The 20,166-nt window shown below is 43.1% G+C and overlaps 1 protein-coding gene across 2 annotated transcripts in view; it reads left to right on the plus strand.

Moving 5' to 3' along the window:
• EPHB4 (EPH receptor B4) overlaps window positions 1-20,166 on the plus strand; it is a 194,966-nt gene that overhangs the window by 172,403 nt on the left and 2,397 nt on the right. For both annotated transcript variants that reach the window (XM_044077006.1, XM_044077007.1), the window contains exon 15: window positions 18,541-18,696. In XM_044077006.1, coding sequence (XP_043932941.1) covers window positions 18,541-18,696 — 156 coding nt within the window. The remainder of the gene's footprint in view (window positions 1-18,540; window positions 18,697-20,166) is intronic.

Genomic DNA, 20,166 nt, shown 5'->3' on the forward strand with positions numbered 1-20,166 from the left:
TCCAGAAATGGTTGCTATATCTTCTGATTTCCTATATGATGTACTTACAGTGTAGGATAATAGAAATTAGTATATGCTGTCACTACAGTTACCATGGCACCGTCAGCATCATGGAAAGTAATCTCTGCCATCACTATAGTTACCAGGGCAGCAGTCAACATCATGGGAAGTAATCTCTGCCTTCACTATGGTTACCAGGGCAGCAATCAGCATCATGGAAATTAATCTGTGCCATCACTATGGTTACCAGGGCAGCTATCAGCATCATGGAAAGTAATCTGTGCCATCACTGTAGTTACCAGGGCAACAGTCAACATCATGGAAAGTAATCTGTGCCCTCATAATAGTTACCATGGCAGCAGTCAGCATCATGGAAAGTAATTTATGCCATCGCTATAGTTAACATGGCAGCAGTCAGCGTCATGGAAAGTAATCTGTGTCATCGTTATAGTTACCAGGGCAGCAGTCAGTATCATGGAAAGTAATCTGTGCCATCACTGCAGTTACCAGGGCAGCAGTCAGCATCATGGAAAGTAATCTGTGCCATCACTACAGTTACCAGGGTAGCAGTAAGCATTATGAAAAATAATCTGTGCCATCACTGTAATTACCAGGGCAGCAGTCAGCATCATGGAAAGTAATTTGTGTCATCACTATAGATGTTCATCGTGTTTCACTGTTGCAGTCATTACACTTGGGTTATCCTGCTGGCAGGCTACCCACAGTCAGCCAGAATTCCAAAGTCTTGGTCCGGCGTTGGTTGCTGTCGCCTCTTCCCTGACGTCAGTGTGCCAGGGGTATAAAAGATGCAACCAATGCCATTTTCTTCAGTCTTTCTTGCCGCGTGGTGCCCGAAGCAAAAGCAGTTCACAAGTGCCGGTCGGCCGACTCCTGAGATTTTCAAAATCGAATTTCAGAACCGAAGTCTTCAATAAAGCTAAGTACCCGTTAGAAACTTTTCTTGCTCCAGACCGAAGTCAGTAAAGTTAACAATTGTATTTCTTGTGGGAGCAAATACCTCATAAGGACTTTCATTCTTACTGCATTCCTTGCCTAGGCCCTGACCACGATGTTACTAGTTGTCAGTTTTGTGCTAGATTCAACAAACTCACTATTAAGAGTCAGTTTGATTTTGCTTTACATTACTTTGGCCGAAGGTTTAACTACATCGGAACAACGATGACTGGCATTCATAAAAAACGCAAAGACAAGGAAAAAGAGAGGCATCCAAGGTCCAAAACCGACGACGAAGCCCCTTCTAGGCCAGTCATTGGTTCTCAGTGAGGTGCTTTCGCAGCCCCTGACACCCACTACCTCAGAGCCACAGGCCGTACCCGACTCACCTAGGCCTCTGGAAACTCAAGGTATTGGGCCTGCGGAAACTATCCCCTCAGATGGGTCCGGAGCCGCTGAGCAGGCATCGGCTTCTGAGGGTGTTTTCAGATCTTCACAACTTACTATTAAGTCCACTACAGCAGCCAAGGCAAAGTCAAAAACACCATTAAAGACAAGGAAACAAGTACAGCATTCTCCAGAACAGTCATCCATGCCAAAGAAACAGATGCTTAAAATGGCCGAAGACCTAATTACTTTAATCAGGGGCTCCCATCCTCCTCCTGATAAAAGGACTAGGCAAGACACTGACTATGACTCCTCTGACCAGGTTTCTATTTCCTCTGATTCCTCTTCAGATCAGGGATATTCTCTCCTTTCCTATGAGGACTCTGATGCAGAAGAATCTATACCTTCAGCCTCTCCACCTGAGGATTATTCTTTTGGGGAAACCTTGCATGAGGGAGCATTTCCATTGGGAGAGCCAGGATTATTCAGAATCTAAGAAAAGGCTCAGGGATTTTCTTTTATTGCCTCAGCACAGGCCCCTGGCTATCCCCCCTGTGCTTGACATTGTTGATGATGTTTTTTCTGAATCCACTCTGTCTCCTGATTCTTTACGCCTGCTCCAGTCAAGCCAGACAGGTACTACAGGGTCCCTGACTCTCATAAATGTCTTTATAAAAACCCTGCTGCTGACCCAGAAACAATTTCTCAGGGTCCCAAAGGGGTTAAGGCTTCCACTGCAAAAACTCTAGAGCTCTGGATAGATGGGGAAAAAGTTTACACTTCTGCTTCTTTAACTGTTAGGGCTTTAAACTGCCAGTTTCACATGCTTAAATATCAACAGTACCTCATGTCTTTGTTAAAACAGAAAATGGTTACAAACTCAGAATGTCCTGACAATAAGGAAATGCAGGATTTATTGCATGCAGCTGAACAAGTGGGAAAGCATACTCTGCAATGTGGTTTTGATTCATTAGAGGCTTCTTGTAGAGCCGCAGTTACAGGCTCTGTCATTTGAAGGCATGCTTGGTTGAAAGAACAAAGTTTACCTGAATGTGTTAAAGTAAAATTATTGGATGCTCCACTACAGCATGATACTTTGTTTGGTGTTAAGGAGAATAAATGTTAAAGAAAATGGAGGATAAAGCAAAATCAATGCAGACAGTAAAAGATTTCTTACAGGTTCAACCACCTAGGTTTAGCAGAAACTAACCTTCAAAAAATTGGTCCTTTCCTGTGTCAGACAGGCCACAAATAGGCAGATACAGATGCCCAAGAGGCAGATCTCAGCCCCAAGGCTCATACAGACCTAAACAATGGGGTGCTTCAGCCCCCAAAGGAGGAGAAGACAAATCACAACCTTACAGGAAACAGTCCCAATGACTTCCCTCTACAAATGCCAAGCACTTACCTTTTGGCAGCACCCTTAGGGGGAAAGCTAGCACTTTTCTCACAAAATTGGCACATGATCACCCAGGACAAATGGGTACTGAATATTGTTTCTCAGGGTTACAGGTTCCACTTTCACACCCTTCCAAAATCAAAAGGTATGCCGCACCTGCCAAAAACCAATGGGCAGAGGCACAAAAACAAATTTCTGCTCTCATGGACATGAGAGCTATTCAAAGAGTACCACAGCAAGAACAGGGGCAAGGATTTTACTCAAGACTTTTCCTGGTACCCAGAAAGGACAAAGCCTGGAGACCAATACTGGACCTTTCAATCCTAAATACTTTCCTGGATGTTCCAAAATTCAAAATGTTAGCACTGCAGTAACTTCTAATGCTGGGTAAGAAGGCTTGGCTAGTTACTTTGGACCTCAAGGAGGAATACCTGCATGTACCAATCAGACAATCTTGCAGAAGATACCTCAGATTCATAACTGGCTCAATGCATTACCAATTCTCTGCACTGCCCTTTGGCTTATCTACCTGCGCCCAGGGTCTTCACAAAATGCCTGGCACCAATAATTGCATTTTGCAGACAAAAAGGAATCCAAATATATCCCTACTTGGACGACTGCCTTATTCAAGCAGAGAGCAAGGACATTCTGGTAAAGCATCTGGCGTTTGTAAACAGATTACTAATTTGCCTAGGGTACACAGTAAATGAAAAGAAATCAAAACTAGTGCCCTCTCAAGAGATAATATTCCTGGGTGCAAGCTTAAATACATCTGCCCAGATGGCTTATCTCATGCCAGACAAGCAAAGGCAACTGACTCATTACTTTCAAATGATGGCAACAAAGACCCAGCTCCCTGCAAGAAAAATTCTGCAGGCCCTGGGCTTCATGGCATCCTGCATTCTACTAATTCCATATGCAAGACTGCATATGAGGAAACTACAATGGTATCTAAAAGTGTTTGGACTCAACATTGCCACAGCCTGGAAACACTAATAACTCCAATTCCCTGCCTGCAACAGGAGATTTGATGGTGGGCACTGGCCTGTCACCACAGCAAGGGACAGCCTTTCACCTTACCCACAGCCGGGCAGACAATAACAACAGATGCATTGGATTATGCCTGGGGGGCACACATGGCAGGAAAATGTATTCAGGGCACGTGGCCCAAGGAGCAAATGCATCTTCACATCAATCAAAAAGAGATGCTAGCTGTACAGAATGCCCTGACAGCCTTCAAGGATCTACTACATCCAGGACAACTATTACTAAAGACGGATAATACCACAGTTATGTGGTACATAAACAAGCAAGGGGGCACACATTCCTACCCCCTCTGCAGGCAAGCCATGACTTTGTGGAACACAGCACTGACCTATCAAGTACATCTGCAGGCACAATTCCTGCCAGGAAGAAAAATACACTGGCAGACGGACTAAGCAAAAATCTCATGGGTCTTCATGAATGGAAACTAAATCCACAGATCTTCAGCATGATAGCAAGGTAATGGGGGCCAGATATAGATCTTTTGCCTCCCTCACAACTGCCAACTACAGAGATTCTGCACAAGAACATCACTCACAAGCATGGAAAGTGGATGCTCTATCATTCAGCTGGAAAACCCTGACAGTTTATGCCTTTCCTCCACTGCCTCTTCTTCCCAAGGTACTCCTAAAATTCAGGCAAGAGAAGCCAAAAATTATCCTGATTGCCCCAGACTGGCCACGCCAGCACTGGTACCCAATCCTAAAGAGCTTGCCTCAAGGCCCAGCCTGGCCTTTACCTCAAATTCCTCATCTTCTGACTCAACAAAACAATCAGATTCTGCACAGTCAACTCAGAACCTTAAATCTGGCAGCATGGCAGATAATATAGCCACTCAGACCACACCTCTTTCTAAAGCTGTTATGGATGTCATTTTAGAAGCCAGGAGGCCCAGCACTAGGAAATCTTATGCAGAAAAAATGGAAGAGATTCTGTGCTTGGAACCAGGCACAAGGACTCGAACCACTTGTTCCAAATGTACCTCAGATTTTACAATACCCAACTGAGATGCTGGACAGAGGCCTATCCTTCTCATCAATTAAGATCCACGCCTCTGCCATTTCAGCTCATTACTATACGGAAACTCCTATTTTCTCTCATCCACTACTAAGACAGTTTCTCAGAGGGGCAAAAAAACATAAGACCCCCAAGGAGAGCGCCAACACCTACTTGGGACCTCAACTTTGTTTTAGAAAAACTCACACTGTCTCCTTTTGAGCCAGCCAATACAGCTGATATAAAATTCTTATGGAAGACTGCTTTGCTCCTAGCAATAACCTCAGCAATAATAGTCTCAGAGTTACAGGCATTAATGGCAGTGGAACCTTTCATCATTTTTCATCAGGACACGGTCTCTCTAAGGACAAACCCAACATTTATGCCAAAGGTAGTATCCAGTGTGACTCTCAACCAAACCATTAATTTGCCAACATTCTATCCAAATCCCCAGAATAAAGAGGAGAGACTGCACGCTTTGGGACATACACAGACAGCTACGATTCTACTTGGACAAAACAAAAGCTTTCAGAAAAACTGAGCAACTGTTTGTAGCTTATGCTGCAGGATCACAAGGAAAGCCTATCTCGAAGCAGACTATTTCAAAATGGATAGGGCACTGCATTCGCTTCTGCTATTCACAACATGGCAAGTCATTGCCTAAGGGCATTAGGCCACATTCTACCAGAGCAGCAGCCACTTCAGCAGCCTTCCTTAGAGGAGTACCAACCAAAGACATTTTAGAGGCTGCAACCTGGAGTTCAGTGCACACTTTCACCAAGCACTACCACTTACCTCTCTACTCTAAATCCAGAGCAGGCTTTACCACTGCAGTTCTGCAGGGCCTGGTAGCCTCTTCTAATCCTAATTAGACCCAGTCACCCAACCTCAGCTTTGGGATTCAACCTAAGTATAATGACTGCAACAGTGAAACACGATGAACATACTACAGTTGTGTACCTACCATAAATGTAGATGTTCAAGTGTATTCACTGTTGCAGTCCAGGTTACCCACCTACCATCCCCCCTTTTCTTTGCTGGGACTTTTCTGTACTTCTCACTTCTATACAACCTATGTGGTGTATTTGCTTGTAGATGAAGGAAATGTTTATTTTACTACATGCTTGTTTTTTGGCATAATTTTTTCCAGCCTACCTATTTGGGGGCACCTGCCATCTGGGGCAAGAAAAACTGAAGAAAATGGCGTCGGTTGCATCTTTTATACCCCTGGTGCACTGACGTCAGGGAAGAGGCGACAGCAACCAACGCCGGACTTAGACTTTGGAGTTCTGGCCAACTGCGGGTAGCCTGCCAGCAGGATAACCCAAGTGTAATGACTGCAACAGTGAATACACTCGAACATCTACATTTATGGTAGGTACACAATTGTACTTTACCACAGCATCAGCCAGCATTGTGGCACAGTCAGCATCATGGAAAGTAATCTGTGCCATCACTATAGTTACCAGGGCAGCAGTCGGCATCATGGAAAGTAGTCTGTGCCATCACTGTAATTACCAGGGCAGCAGTCAGCATCATGGAAAGTAATCTGTGCCATCACTACAGTTACCAGGGTAGCAGTCAGCATTATGGAAAGTAATCTGTGCCATCACTATAGTTACCACAGGATCAGCCAGCATTGTGGCACAGTCAGCATCATGGAAAGTAATCTCTGCCATCACTGCAGTTACCAGGGCAGCAGTCAGCATCATGGAAAGTAATCTGTGCCATCACTATAGTTACCAGGGCAGCAGTCAGCGTCATGGAAAGTAATCTGTGTCATCGTTATAGTTACCAGGGCAGCAGTCAGTATCATGGAAAGTAATCTGTGCCATCACTGCAGTTACCAGGGCAGCAGTCAGCATCATGGAAAGTAATCTGTGCCATCACTACAGTTACCAGGGTAGCAGTAAGCATTATGAAAAATAATCTGTGCCATCACTGTAATTACCAGGGCAGCAGTCAGCATCATGGAAAGTAATTTGTGTCATCACTATAGATGTTCATCGTGTTTCACTGTTGCAGTCATTACACTTGGGTTATCCTGCTGGCAGGCTACCCACAGTCAGCCAGAATTCCAAAGTCTTGGTCCGGCGTTGGTTGCTGTCGCCTCTTCCCTGACGTCAGTGTGCCAGGGGTATAAAAGATGCAACCAATGCCATTTTCTTCAGTCTTTCTTGCCGCGTGGTGCCCGAAGCAAAAGCAGTTCACAAGTGCCGGTCGGCCGACTCCTGAGATTTTCAAAATCGAATTTCAGAACCGAAGTCTTCAATAAAGCTAAGTACCCCGTTGGGGAAACTTTTTCTTGCTCCAGACCGAAGTCAGTAAAAGTTAACAATTGTATTTCTTGTGGGAGCAAATACCTCATAAGGACTTTCATTCTTACTGCATTCCTTGCCTAGGCCCTGACCACGATGTTACTAGTTGTCAGTTTTGTGCTAGATTCAACAAACTCACTATTAAGAGTCAGTTTGATTTTGCTTTACATTACTTTGGCCGAAGGTTTAACTACATCGGAACAACGATGACTGGCATTCATAAAAAACGCAAAGACAAGGAAAAAGAGAGGCATCCAAGGTCCAAAACCGACGACGAAGCCCCTTCTAGGCCAGTCATTGGTTCTCAGTGAGGTGCTTTCGCAGCCCCTGACACCCACTACCTCAGAGCCACAGGCCGTACCCGACTCACCTAGGCCTCTGGAAACTCAAGGTATTGGGCCTGCGGAAACTATCCCCTCAGATGGGTCCGGAGCCGCTGAGCAGGCATCGGCTTCTGAGGGTGTTTTCAGATCTTCACAACTTACTATTAAGTCCACTACAGCAGCCAAGGCAAAGTCAAAAACACCATTAAAGACAAGGAAACAAGTACAGCATTCTCCAGAACAGTCATCCATGCCAAAGAAACAGATGCTTAAAATGGCCGAAGACCTAATTACTTTAATCAGGGGCTCCCATCCTCCTCCTGATAAAAGGACTAGGCAAGACACTGACTATGACTCCTCTGACCAGGTTTCTATTTCCTCTGATTCCTCTTCAGATCAGGGATATTCTCTCCTTTCCTATGAGGACTCTGATGCAGAAGAATCTATACCTTCAGCCTCTCCACCTGAGGATTATTCTTTTGGGGAAACCTTGCATGAGGGAGCATTTCCATTGGGAGAGCCAGGATTATTCAGAATCTAAGAAAAGGCTCAGGGATTTTCTTTTATTGCCTCAGCACAGGCCCCTGGCTATCCCCCCTGTGCTTGACATTGTTGATGATGTTTTTTCTGAATCCACTCTGTCTCCTGATTCTTTACCCCCTGCTCCAGTCAAGCCAGACAGGTACTACAGGGTCCCTGACTCTCATAAATGTCTTTATAAAAACCCTGCTGCTGACCCAGAAACAATTTCTCAGGGTCCCAAAGGGGTTAAGGCTTCCACTGCAAAAAAACTCTAGAGCTCTGGATAGATGGGGGGAAAAAAGTTTACACTTCTGCTTCTTTAACTGTTAGGGCTTTAAACTGCCAGTTTCACATGCTTAAATATCAACAGTACCTCATGTCTTTGTTAAAACAGAAAATGGTTACAAACTCAGAATGTCCTGACAATAAGGAAATGCAGGATTTATTGCATGCAGCTGAACAAGTGGGAAAGCATACTCTGCAATGTGGTTTTGATTCATTAGAGGCTTCTTGTAGAGCCGCAGTTACAGGCTCTGTCATTTGAAGGCATGCTTGGTTGAAAGAACAAAGTTTACCTGAATGTGTTAAAGTAAAATTATTGGATGCTCCACTACAGCATGATACTTTGTTTGGTGTTAAGGAGAATAAATGTTAAAGAAAATGGAGGATAAAGCAAAATCAATGCAGACAGTAAAAGATTTCTTACAGGTTCAACCACCTAGGTTTAGCAGAAACTAACCTTCAAAAAATTGGTCCTTTCCTGTGTCAGACAGGCCACAAATAGGCAGATACAGATGCCCAAGAGGCAGATCTCAGCCCCAAGGCTCATACAGACCTAAACAATGGGGTGCTTCAGCCCCCAAAGGAGGAGAAGACAAATCACAACCTTACAGGAAACAGTCCCAATGACTTCCCTCTACAAATGCCAAGCACTTACCTTTTGGCAGCACCCTTAGGGGGAAAGCTAGCACTTTTCTCACAAAATTGGCACATGATCACCCAGGACAAATGGGTACTGAATATTGTTTCTCAGGGTTACAGGTTCCACTTTCACACCCTTCCAAAATCAAAGGTATGCGACCTGCCAAAACCAATGGGCAGAGGCACAAAACAAATTTCTGCTCTCATGGACATGAGAGCTATTCAAAGAGTACCACAGCAAGAACAGGGGCAAGGATTTTACTCAAGACTTTTCCTGGTACCCAGAAAGGACAAAGCCTGGAGACCAATACTGGACCTTTCAATCCTAAATACTTTCCTGGATGTTCCAAAATTCAAAATGTTAGCACTGCAGTAACTTCTAATGCTGGGTAAGAAGGCTTGGCTAGTTACTTTGGACCTCAAGGAGGAATACCTGCATGTACCAATCAGACAATCTTGCAGAAGATACCTCAGATTCATAACTGGCTCAATGCATTACCAATTCTCTGCACTGCCCTTTGGCTTATCTACCTGCGCCCAGGGTCTTCACAAAATGCCTGGCACCAATAATTGCATTTTGCAGACAAAAAGGAATCCAAATATATCCCTACTTGGACGACTGCCTTATTCAAGCAGAGAGCAAGGACATTCTGGTAAAGCATCTGGCGTTTGTAAACAGATTACTAATTTGCCTAGGGTACACAGTAAATGAAAAGAAATCAAAACTAGTGCCCTCTCAAGAGATAATATTCCTGGGTGCAAGCTTAAATACATCTGCCCAGATGGCTTATCTCATGCCAGACAAGCAAAGGCAACTGACTCATTACTTTCAAATGATGGCAACAAAGACCCAGCTCCCTGCAAGAAAAATTCTGCAGGCCCTGGGCTTCATGGCATCCTGCATTCTACTAATTCCATATGCAAGACTGCATATGAGGAAACTACAATGGTATCTAAAAAGTGTTTGGACTCAACATTGCCACAGCCTGGAAACACTAATAACTCCAATTCCCTGCCTGCAACAGGAGATTTGATGGTGGGCACTGGCCTGTCACCACAGCAAGGGACAGCCTTTCACCTTACCCACAGCCGGGCAGACAATAACAACAGATGCATTGGATTATGCCTGGGGGGCACACATGGCAGGAAAATGTATTCAGGGCACGTGGCCCAAGGAGCAAATGCATCTTCACATCAATCAAAAAGAGATGCTAGCTGTACAGAATGCCCTGACAGCCTTCAAGGATCTACTACATCCAGGACAACTATTACTAAAGACGGATAATACCACAGTTATGTGGTACATAAACAAGCAAGGGGGCACACATTCCTACCCCCTCTGCAGGCAAGCCATGACTTTGTGGAACACAGCACTGACCTATCAAGTACATCTGCAGGCACAATTCCTGCCAGGAACGAAAAATACACTGGCAGACGAACTAAGCAAAAATCTCATGGATCTTCATGAATGGAAACTAAATCCACAGATCTTCAGCATGATAGCAAGGAAATGGGGACGCCCAGATATAGATCTTTTTGCCTCCCCTCACAACTGCCAACTACAGAGATTCTGCACAAGAACATCACTCACAAGCATGGAAAGTGGATGCTCTATCATTCAGCTGGAAAACCCTGACAGTTTATGCCTTTCCTCCACTGCCTCTTCTTCCCAAGGTACTCCTAAAATTCAGGCAAGAGAAGCCAAAAATTATCCTGATTGCCCCAGACTGGCCACGCCAGCACTGGTACCCAATCCTAAAGAGCTTGCCTCAAGGCCCAGCCTGGCCTTTACCTCAAATTCCTCATCTTCTGACTCAACAAAACAATCAGATTCTGCACAGTCAACTCAGAACCTTAAATCTGGCAGCATGGCAGATAATATAGCCACTCAGACCACACCTCTTTCTAAAGCTGTTATGGATGTCATTTTAGAAGCCAGGAGGCCCAGCACTAGGAAATCTTATGCAGAAAAATGGAAGAGATTCTGTGCTTGGAACCAGGCACAAGGACTCGAACCACTTGTTCCAAATGTACCTCAGATTTTACAATACCCAACTGAGATGCTGGACAGAGGCCTATCCTTCTCATCAATTAAGATCCACGCCTCTGCCATTTCAGCTCATTACTATACGGAAACTCCTATTTTCTCTCATCCACTACTAAGACAGTTTCTCAGAGGGGCAAAAAAACATAAGACCCCCAAGGAGAGCGCCAACACCTACTTGGGACCTCAACTTTGTTTTAGAAAAACTCACACTGTCTCCTTTTGAGCCAGCCAATACAGCTGATATAAAATTCTTATGGAAGACTGCTTTGCTCCTAGCAATAACCTCAGCAATAATAGTCTCAGAGTTACAGGCATTAATGGCAGTGGAACCTTTCATCATTTTTCATCAGGACACGGTCTCTCTAAGGACAAACCCAACATTTATGCCAAAGGTAGTATCCAGTGTGACTCTCAACCAAACCATTAATTTGCCAACATTCTATCCAAATCCCCAGAATAAAGAGGAGAGACTGCACGCTTTGGGACATACACAGACAGCTACGATTCTACTTGGACAAAACAAAAGCTTTCAGAAAAACTGAGCAACTGTTTGTAGCTTATGCTGCAGGATCACAAGGAAAGCCTATCTCGAAGCAGACTATTTCAAAATGGATAGGGCACTGCATTCGCTTCTGCTATTCACAACATGGCAAGTCATTGCCTAAGGGCATTAGGCCACATTCTACCAGAGCAGCAGCCACTTCAGCAGCCTTCCTTAGAGGAGTACCAACCAAAGACATTTTAGAGGCTGCAACCTGGAGTTCAGTGCACACTTTCACCAAGCACTACCACTTACCTCTCTACTCTAAATCCAGAGCAGGCTTTACCACTGCAGTTCTGCAGGGCCTGGTAGCCTCTTCTAATCCTAATTAGACCCAGTCACCCAACCTCAGCTTTGGGATTCAACCTAAGTATAATGACTGCAACAGTGAAACACGATGAACATACTACAGTTGTGTACCTACCATAAATGTAGATGTTCAAGTGTATTCACTGTTGCAGTCCAGGTTACCCACCTACCATCCCCCCTTTTCTTTGCTGGGACTTTTCTGTACTTCTCACTTCTATACAACCTATGTGGTGTATTTGCTTGTAGATGAAGGAAATGTTTATTTTACTACATGCTTGTTTTTTGGCATAATTTTTTCCAGCCTACCTATTTGGGGGCACCTGCCATCTGGGGCAAGAAAAACTGAAGAAAATGGCGTCGGTTGCATCTTTTATACCCCTGGTGCACTGACGTCAGGGAAGAGGCGACAGCAACCAACGCCGGACTTAGACTTTGGAGTTCTGGCCAACTGCGGGTAGCCTGCCAGCAGGATAACCCAAGTGTAATGACTGCAACAGTGAATACACTCGAACATCTACATTTATGGTAGGTACACAATTGTACTTTACCACAGCATCAGCCAGCATTGTGGCACAGTCAGCATCATGGAAAGTAATCTGTGCCATCACTATAGTTACCAGGGCAGCAGTCGGCATCATGGAAAGTAGTCTGTGCCATCACTGTAATTACCAGGGCAGCAGTCAGCATCATGGAAAGTAATCTGTGCCATCACTACAGTTACCAGGGTAGCAGTCAGCATTATGGAAAGTAATCTGTGCCATCACTATAGTTACCACAGGATCAGCCAGCATTGTGGCACAGTCAGCATCATGGAAAGTAATCTCTGCCATCACTGCAGTTACCAGGGCAGCAGTCAGCATCATGGAAAGTAATATGTGCCATCACTATAGTTACCAGGGCAGCAGTCAATATCATGGAAAGTAATATGTGCCATCACTATAGTTACCAGGGCAGCAGTCAGTATCATGGAAAGTAATCTATGCCATCACTACAGTTACCAGGGTAGCAGTCAGCATCATGGAAAGTAATCTGTGCCATCACTATAGTTACCACAGGATCAGCCAGCATTGTGGCACAGTCAGCATCATGGAAAGTAATCTCTGCCATCACTGTAATTACCAGGGCAGCAGTCAGCATCATGGAAATTAATTTGTGCCATCACTATAGTTACCAGGGCAGCAGTCAGTATTATGGAAAGTAATATGTGCCATCATTATAGTTACCATGGCAGCAGTCGGCATCATAGAAGGTAATCTGTGCAATCACTGCAGTTACCAGGGCAGCAGTTTAACATACATACCTTGTAAAGTAGTAAGAAAGATGCATTGATTGTTACACAAGGAAATGAGAGATCTTTTGCTCCTAGATCTAGGTCATTAGGATCGGTGAAGTGAAAATCATGCTTTCTAAACTGTTGATGTTAAAGAACATAGTTTGAGGAGGAGGAGGAAATACTTGTGCATTGACCAGTGGAGTACCACAGGGTTTGGTGTTTGACCTTTTATTGTTTGGTATTTTCTCTTCAGAGATAAACATGGATGTGTACCTATGGATAACAAAACATGCAGGTAACTACTAGGTAGATGGTACTTGTACCCTCACCCCTGATGTAGTGATACTACGAGAAGTGCACACACTGTACACTTACTGTACTCCAGTAACAGCCTCATGTTCAGTGTAAAGGAGTGCACTATCCTTTGGAAAGAATGCTATGGATTTAAACTGATGTCCATATACTAAAATTGACACTCCTACAGTGGCTAGGCATAGCCATAGAAAGCAGTCTTCACTTTAATCAGAACATGTCTACAGTGGTTAGAAACATGTCTGGTAGCCCATCTTTTATTTAAGAAATGTCCGGATGATTGAGAGACGTAATTGTGCCTTCGGTTGCAGGGCTCAGCTCAGCCTTTTATACTTAATTATGGAAACATGCTGTACAGTTAGGCATATTTCAGAGATTTGTCTCAAAGAATGAGCGTTGCAGAATTTAAGCTACTTGGGAAAGTTAAGGTATCGTCTTAGTCTTTTCAGTGTTGTGCAGGTTAATGAGGGGTGATCGCTGTCTGCTCTTCAAGGTACCCCTGAATGCAGCCCTTACTGCAGCACTGTACCTAGACAACGCAGCCTACAGCACTAACATCAAGCTGCCAAAATTAAATACAAATGGGAAAATTGTGGATTTAAGTCAGTGTTACAACAACTGCCTTGGTTAAGGGACAGACAGCGATTCTTAGTTAAACAATGCATGGCTCTGCTTTTAAGAAATCAGTCACTACATAATTGTCACCAAGTTTCTAAAAGAGCAGCAACTTGATGCCAAAATTGTGAACCCATGAACCTTTCCCTAACCCTTGTTAATACAGTATGAGTTATGTCTGAAAAGGGGTCTCATTCAGGTGGTCAAGTACACAGGTTGTTGGTGCAGTGATCTGATGTCCCATTTCTACAGATCATTGTTTTTCAAAACCTGTATAGTGGGATATTGGTTAAATGGAGAAAGAGAATTTGCCTATTTCCCCACTATGGTTTGACCATACTTTTAATTTTGTTATAGGTGTATGGCAGAGCAGGGGAGGGGCTTGTACCATGGAAAAACAGTATATTAGTGTTTAGTGTATAACTTTATATCATTCAGGGCTGTCACTTAGTTTGGAGTGCTAGAATACTGACTACTTTTGAGTACAGTCATTTGGCATAACACAAACAGAATACTTTTTGTGGCAGGCTTGATTTTCAAATGTGGCTGAGGACAGTGTACATCTGTTAAAAATTGAAAATCTTTCAGCTTTTCCCCATTAGGGGTCACACAGCAGAACTCCACTCATGATTGGCAGTTGATTTTTATGGTGCCAAGTTGCCACCCTGACGACCAGCCTTCAAAGAAGGCACACCTATTCACACACGCACCTACCTGCATGTCTTTAAACATCACTGGACCATGGGGAGGACATACAGACTCCACACAGAAGGTGCTGTAGCCGAGAATTGAACTGGAGAACCTCTTGCTGTGAGGTGACAATGCTAACCGCTGCACCACCGTGGCCCATCTTGTCTTTTTTGTCTGAAAAGTAATATAATAAACTGGGAGTAGAAAATTTGGTAAAAAAAAAATGGTCAAATTAAACACTGGCAATGTATTCTCTCTACTTCTGCCGTTATGACCAGCTGAAGGAAGTGATTTTTCTATATAGCAGTGATACTGTTGATTTCCTAATCTTTGCCTGTTCTTGGTATGTCCCACCCACAAATATCAGATAAGCAGTCTTCTTTGTAAAAGAAAAACAAACTTGAATGTTAAAGAGGGCAGTCACTTACATACATTGTACACTATTCACTCAAGGCAACACCTAACTTTCCCACTTTGTCCCTTCAACAGCTGTTAGACTCTGACTGAAATGTAGACATGGGAATGAGATGATAGGAATTTCAGAAAGAAAACTGTCCTTTTCAAATGAAACAGTAAGTTGATATGGCTGCTCTGTAGGCATCCATAACATTGTAATGGGAAAGATACCACTGCAGCATAGCCATCTACCCCGGTATTTAGATTCCTAGATGTCTAGTATTTGGCAGAAGCAGATTTTTAAATTATATTGACACTTTTCTTGTTGATTCCGCGGTGGTACGGCAGTAGCATTGTTACCTCACAGCAAGAGGTTCTCCCGTTCGATTCTCGGCTGGGCTTGAAAGTGCCTTCTGTGTGAAGTCTGCATGTCCTCCCCGCAGTTGGGTAGCATTCGAAAGACATGCGTGCATAAATGGGCGTACCTTCGTTGAAGGTTGGGCGTCGAGCTGGCACCTCGGCATTTCATAAAAATCTACTGCCAATCATTAGCGGACCAGAGTTCCGCTGTGGCGACCCATTACCGGGAAAAGCCAAAAAACAAACAATTGACACTTTTCTTGTTGTTTCTAATTAGATTTTCCTCTTATTATTTGGGTTGATTTTAGTCATTTTTTTCTTTGTTATGTCATGCTCTTTGGAATTTTCCTAGCAAGAGGCATTTTGAATGTCATAATTCGACTGTCAGATCCATTGATTTCCTTTTGAATGTTTTAAAGTCGTAGTGTGTTACAGTTGCTAAGTAAATACTACCAGCTTGTTCTAGACAGCCCATCTAATGTATAAATAAGAATAGTCACTGTTTTGCTTCTCCAAATGGCAAACCTTGCTACTAACTGCTAAGGTATCCTTGGAACTTTCCAGATTGCTCACTGACCAACTCTACTCTTCTTTGTTTATCAAATGTCTTGCTTGTAGGCTGTGTCAGTAGCCCTATAGACGACTACAAAGTTTGTCTGATGTGGTCTACTTGTTTTGAATCCATCCTGCCTTGGCTCATGTACCCTAATGATTTCTAGGTTATCAAAAATGCTTTTCGTTTAGCATTAATTTGTTTTCTTACAGTCTCAGTTAGACTGATGGAACAGTAGAGCCTTTGTCTTGCCCCAACTATTTAAACGTAATCATGCCTGTAATCCACGTGCCTTAAAATGTTTCCCTTTTCTTGTGATTTGTTAGTAATGGCAAATAATGCTGTTACCCATTCCCCTGTCGGTTCTTAAAAGATTCTGCAACGTAGTTTCACATGAGCCTTGAGCCGTTGATGGCCACGGTGGTGCAGCAGGTAGCATTGTCGCCTCACAGTAAGAGGTTCTCTAGCGTGATTCTCAGCTGGGGTGCTGTCTGTATGTCTTCCCCTGCGGTTGAGAGAATTTTAAAGACATGCAGGTAGGTTTGTATGTGTGTGCACCTTCAGTGAAGGTTGGGCACCTGGCTGGCAACTGACTACCAGTCAGTCTGCAGACCGGTGATCTGCTGTGGTGACCCCTAACTGAGAAAAGCAGAAATACATTGCTAGTTTCACAAGAGACTTTAGGCTTTGGGAGCTCTTTCAAGGGTTTTCTTCTTTGGAAGAATAAGCCAAGTCCTTAATCTTTGGGCACATTTACTAGGTGAATATGTTGAATGTAAAAAAAAAAAAAAGCTAAGGTTGTCATTTAGCAGCCTTCCTTTTAATAATCTTCTTTCCTGCTCCCATAATTATTTAGCGTTAGACTCCCTCACTTTCTCTGTCCTGTCTCACTTAGTATGATATATACTTTCTTCACTAGAAGGTATTAAGAGTATTGTCAGGTTTCATCCCCTCCCCATTCATGTTTCTTGTGTTGTTAGGCTGTGAAATCCGAATCAGTGGCCAGCATACCTCTCAACCTCTTAATGCAAGAAATCTGGACAAAGCCTAAAATGATGGGGGGATGAAGGTCCAAACATAGGGACAGGTTTTAAATATTGGTCATATAAACTTAGAAAGTTGTTTGATTAACAAGATCTGTGTAAGCATGCATGTTCTGAAGAATATGAAGTCTGAAACTCAAATGTGTGTCATTATTTATTGACTTCAATCTTCAGTGATTTGCCAGATAACCACAATTTTTATGAAGAACAGACCAAAAATACAAGGCAAAAATCTGGACATTCTGTGAAAATCTGGACATTTGAGAGTTATGGTGGCCAGATGATTTCATCTATATTTTGATTACGTTGCTCCATTCTTACAAATCTACCATTTTGCATGTGTAGTTGACTATTTTTCTGGTGGTTCTTGCACTGTGGTTTAGTGGCTGAAGTAATCTTACCACTCATTCAGATCGGAGGGTCATGTGATCTTAAATATGCTGCAGCAAGATTCAGTGTACGTGTGTGTTTGCAACAAGCAGAGGCATGTTATGAAATTGGCTTTTGCCACCGAGAACACATTCCTGATTAATGCTATACTTTCTTATAATATTTCAGAGCTCCTAGACTCACGAATTGTGCTTTGAACATTTGGTTAAGGGTGTGACTCTCTGACACTGAAGTAGCATACTTTTGAAGTTTTGGAAGAGTTGAAGTTCTGAGATTGATGCAGTGTGCTTGTGCAGAGGAATGATCCAGATGTCGATGCAGTGTACTGTCGAAGTTTAGGGGATTAATGTAAAGTTCATACATACTAATGAACTTCCCACGAGAAATGGCAGACATGAGTGCCAGTTGTTCTTGGCTATAAAGTACAAGTGAAAGTAATTCTGTGGCATAAACCAGAATCCGTCCTGTCATTTTATGGAAATAAGACATTTAGGATATAGAATGGTGTTGCACATATGCTCTTAGTGTACCAGTCCAAAAATGATTTAGAACAAAGTTTAAGATGTTCCTTCCATTTTGTTCATAAAACACAAGCTTACATTTATTTAATGCTATTTGTACCACACCATGCTATATAAAAATTCCTAGAATGTTTCCCATCACTTTTCTTTAGCTAAATCATTAAGAATTTTTACTTTGGAATTGGCCTCGTACCCTTGTTTTCTACAAACGAGAATTTTAGGGCAAGGCTTCCCAACTCAAAAACTTTAAAAGAAAGAAAGAATAAACTGTCTGATTTTGGAACATCATGGACAAATCTTAGATGAATCATGAAAGTATGGCCAGTGATGTGATCAGATGTACTGTATTCCCTTATGATCTACAGAGTATTCAAATAGCTATGTTAACTGTCAACTAAAATAGCTCTTATTTTCCAAACTGAAGAGAGATATTATGTTCTTTCAAACTTTTATTCCTATTGGTTGTGGGTAAGTATACCCCAGTGATGTTTATGCTGAATATTTAATGTTGATAGTAAGCTAGGAGACTCAGGAGAGGTCATATCTCCTAGAAGAAACAGTCCAGTGGAGCATTTCCTGAAACCATTTGATGTTTATCTAATTTTTTTTTTGTTCTTTTACTGCAGGCCTTCACATCCCCTGTTAGATCAGCGTGTTCCCCACTACACATCCTTTGGCACAGTAGGGGAGTGGCTTCAATCCATCAAAATGGGACGCTACGAGGAGAACTTTGTCAATGCAGGCTTTAGTTCCTTTGACCTTATCTGCCAGATCTCTACAGAGTGAGTACAGTGAAAAAATGGACCAGAAATGAATTATAAACTGAGTAGTAGGAAGTGAGTGGTGCTTGAATAGTATTTGATTTTCAGTAAGTTGAGTTCTATAGAATGCTGTCTGCATTTTGGAAGCTATAGATGATACTGGACATTAATGTTGGGAAACAACCTGCAAATGTTTTCGGGGGGGGGGGGGGGGATACTGTCATATTTTATGTGTACCCTCAGATGTGATAGTGGGGGACTACAAATGTATTTACCCTTTTGGAAAAAGTCCTACCCACCTACCTGTATTTTTGAATTACTTTACATTAGCTCAGTCTTCTTGGTGTGACCCTGTAAATGTGATAATTTTTAGTTTTAGATGTGAAACCATGTGGCCTGAACCAGCACTGATAGATAAGGTCAACCAGTTGAATTTCAGTGAAAGCATGTGGCCTGAGCAACAGTAATAGATAGAATCACCTGAGCGACAGTAATAGATAGAATCAGCCCACTGAATCTCATTGAAACTGTGTGACCTGAGCCACAGTGAGAGATGAAATCAGTCCACTGAATCTCCGTGAAACCATGTAGCCACAGCCACAGTGATAGACTCATCCCATTAAATCCCAGCTTGACTGAGCAGCCTGCTCTATTAATCTGACTGTGGGATTTTTTTTTATATATAACTTTTGTGGGAGGCAAAGATCATTGCAACTTGTTCACAGGTGTAACATCTGCAGTCAGCATTCCCACTTTCCTGCATGCTGGATAAGCTCCTAATCCAGTTTGTCTACTTAAGTCTCAGGTTCATAGGTTGGTACTAGGCTATCGGCCCTAGGGCCTATACAAGCCTAGCCATAACAATTCCTTGGCTATTCCTTCCCACACTATTTACTTCCCTGGACCCCTGTCTAGCAGGGCGACTGACATGATCCCCGGAGTGAATTTCCTTTCACTCATCCAATCGTCAGGGTTCCTTTTGAAGAGGGCCAAAGAGGTGCTCTGCTTGACATGCATGGGCAGTCTATTCCAGAGTCTGGGGAGTCTCTGGGTCAGGGACCTATCCCTCCAGCATGTTTTGTTTATTGTGATGTCATGGTTTATATCCCTAGAGCGTCTGGCTCTGAGGGATTGGGATCTTTAAGTGTAGCATGTCCAACAGCTCTGGGTTTGACATGGCCTTGTATGTTAAGCAGAGATCACCTCTCAGTAGACAATATGCAACAGAGTATAGCTGGAGTTTTTAAGGCGGTCAGCATAGGGCATCTGCTTTAAGCCTGTGATTCTTTTAGTGAGGTATTTCTGCAGCCTTTCCAGTTCTTGCCAATGTTTTGAGAGGTACATACCAAATGGGGCATTGTATTCTATAATGGGTCTAATGAGGGATGAGTACAGTGGGACAATGACCTCCTTTTTTCTGGATGAAAAGCCCTTAGTGATGAGGTGTGCCACATAGAAGGATTTCCTGACTGTTGTGGCGATGTGGTTATC

Source organism: Protopterus annectens, chromosome 7.part0 (assembly GCF_019279795.1).
Source record: "Protopterus annectens isolate FY-2018-M chromosome 7.part0, PAN1.0, whole genome shotgun sequence".
NCBI classification, from domain to species: Eukaryota; Metazoa; Chordata; order Ceratodontiformes; family Protopteridae; genus Protopterus; species Protopterus annectens.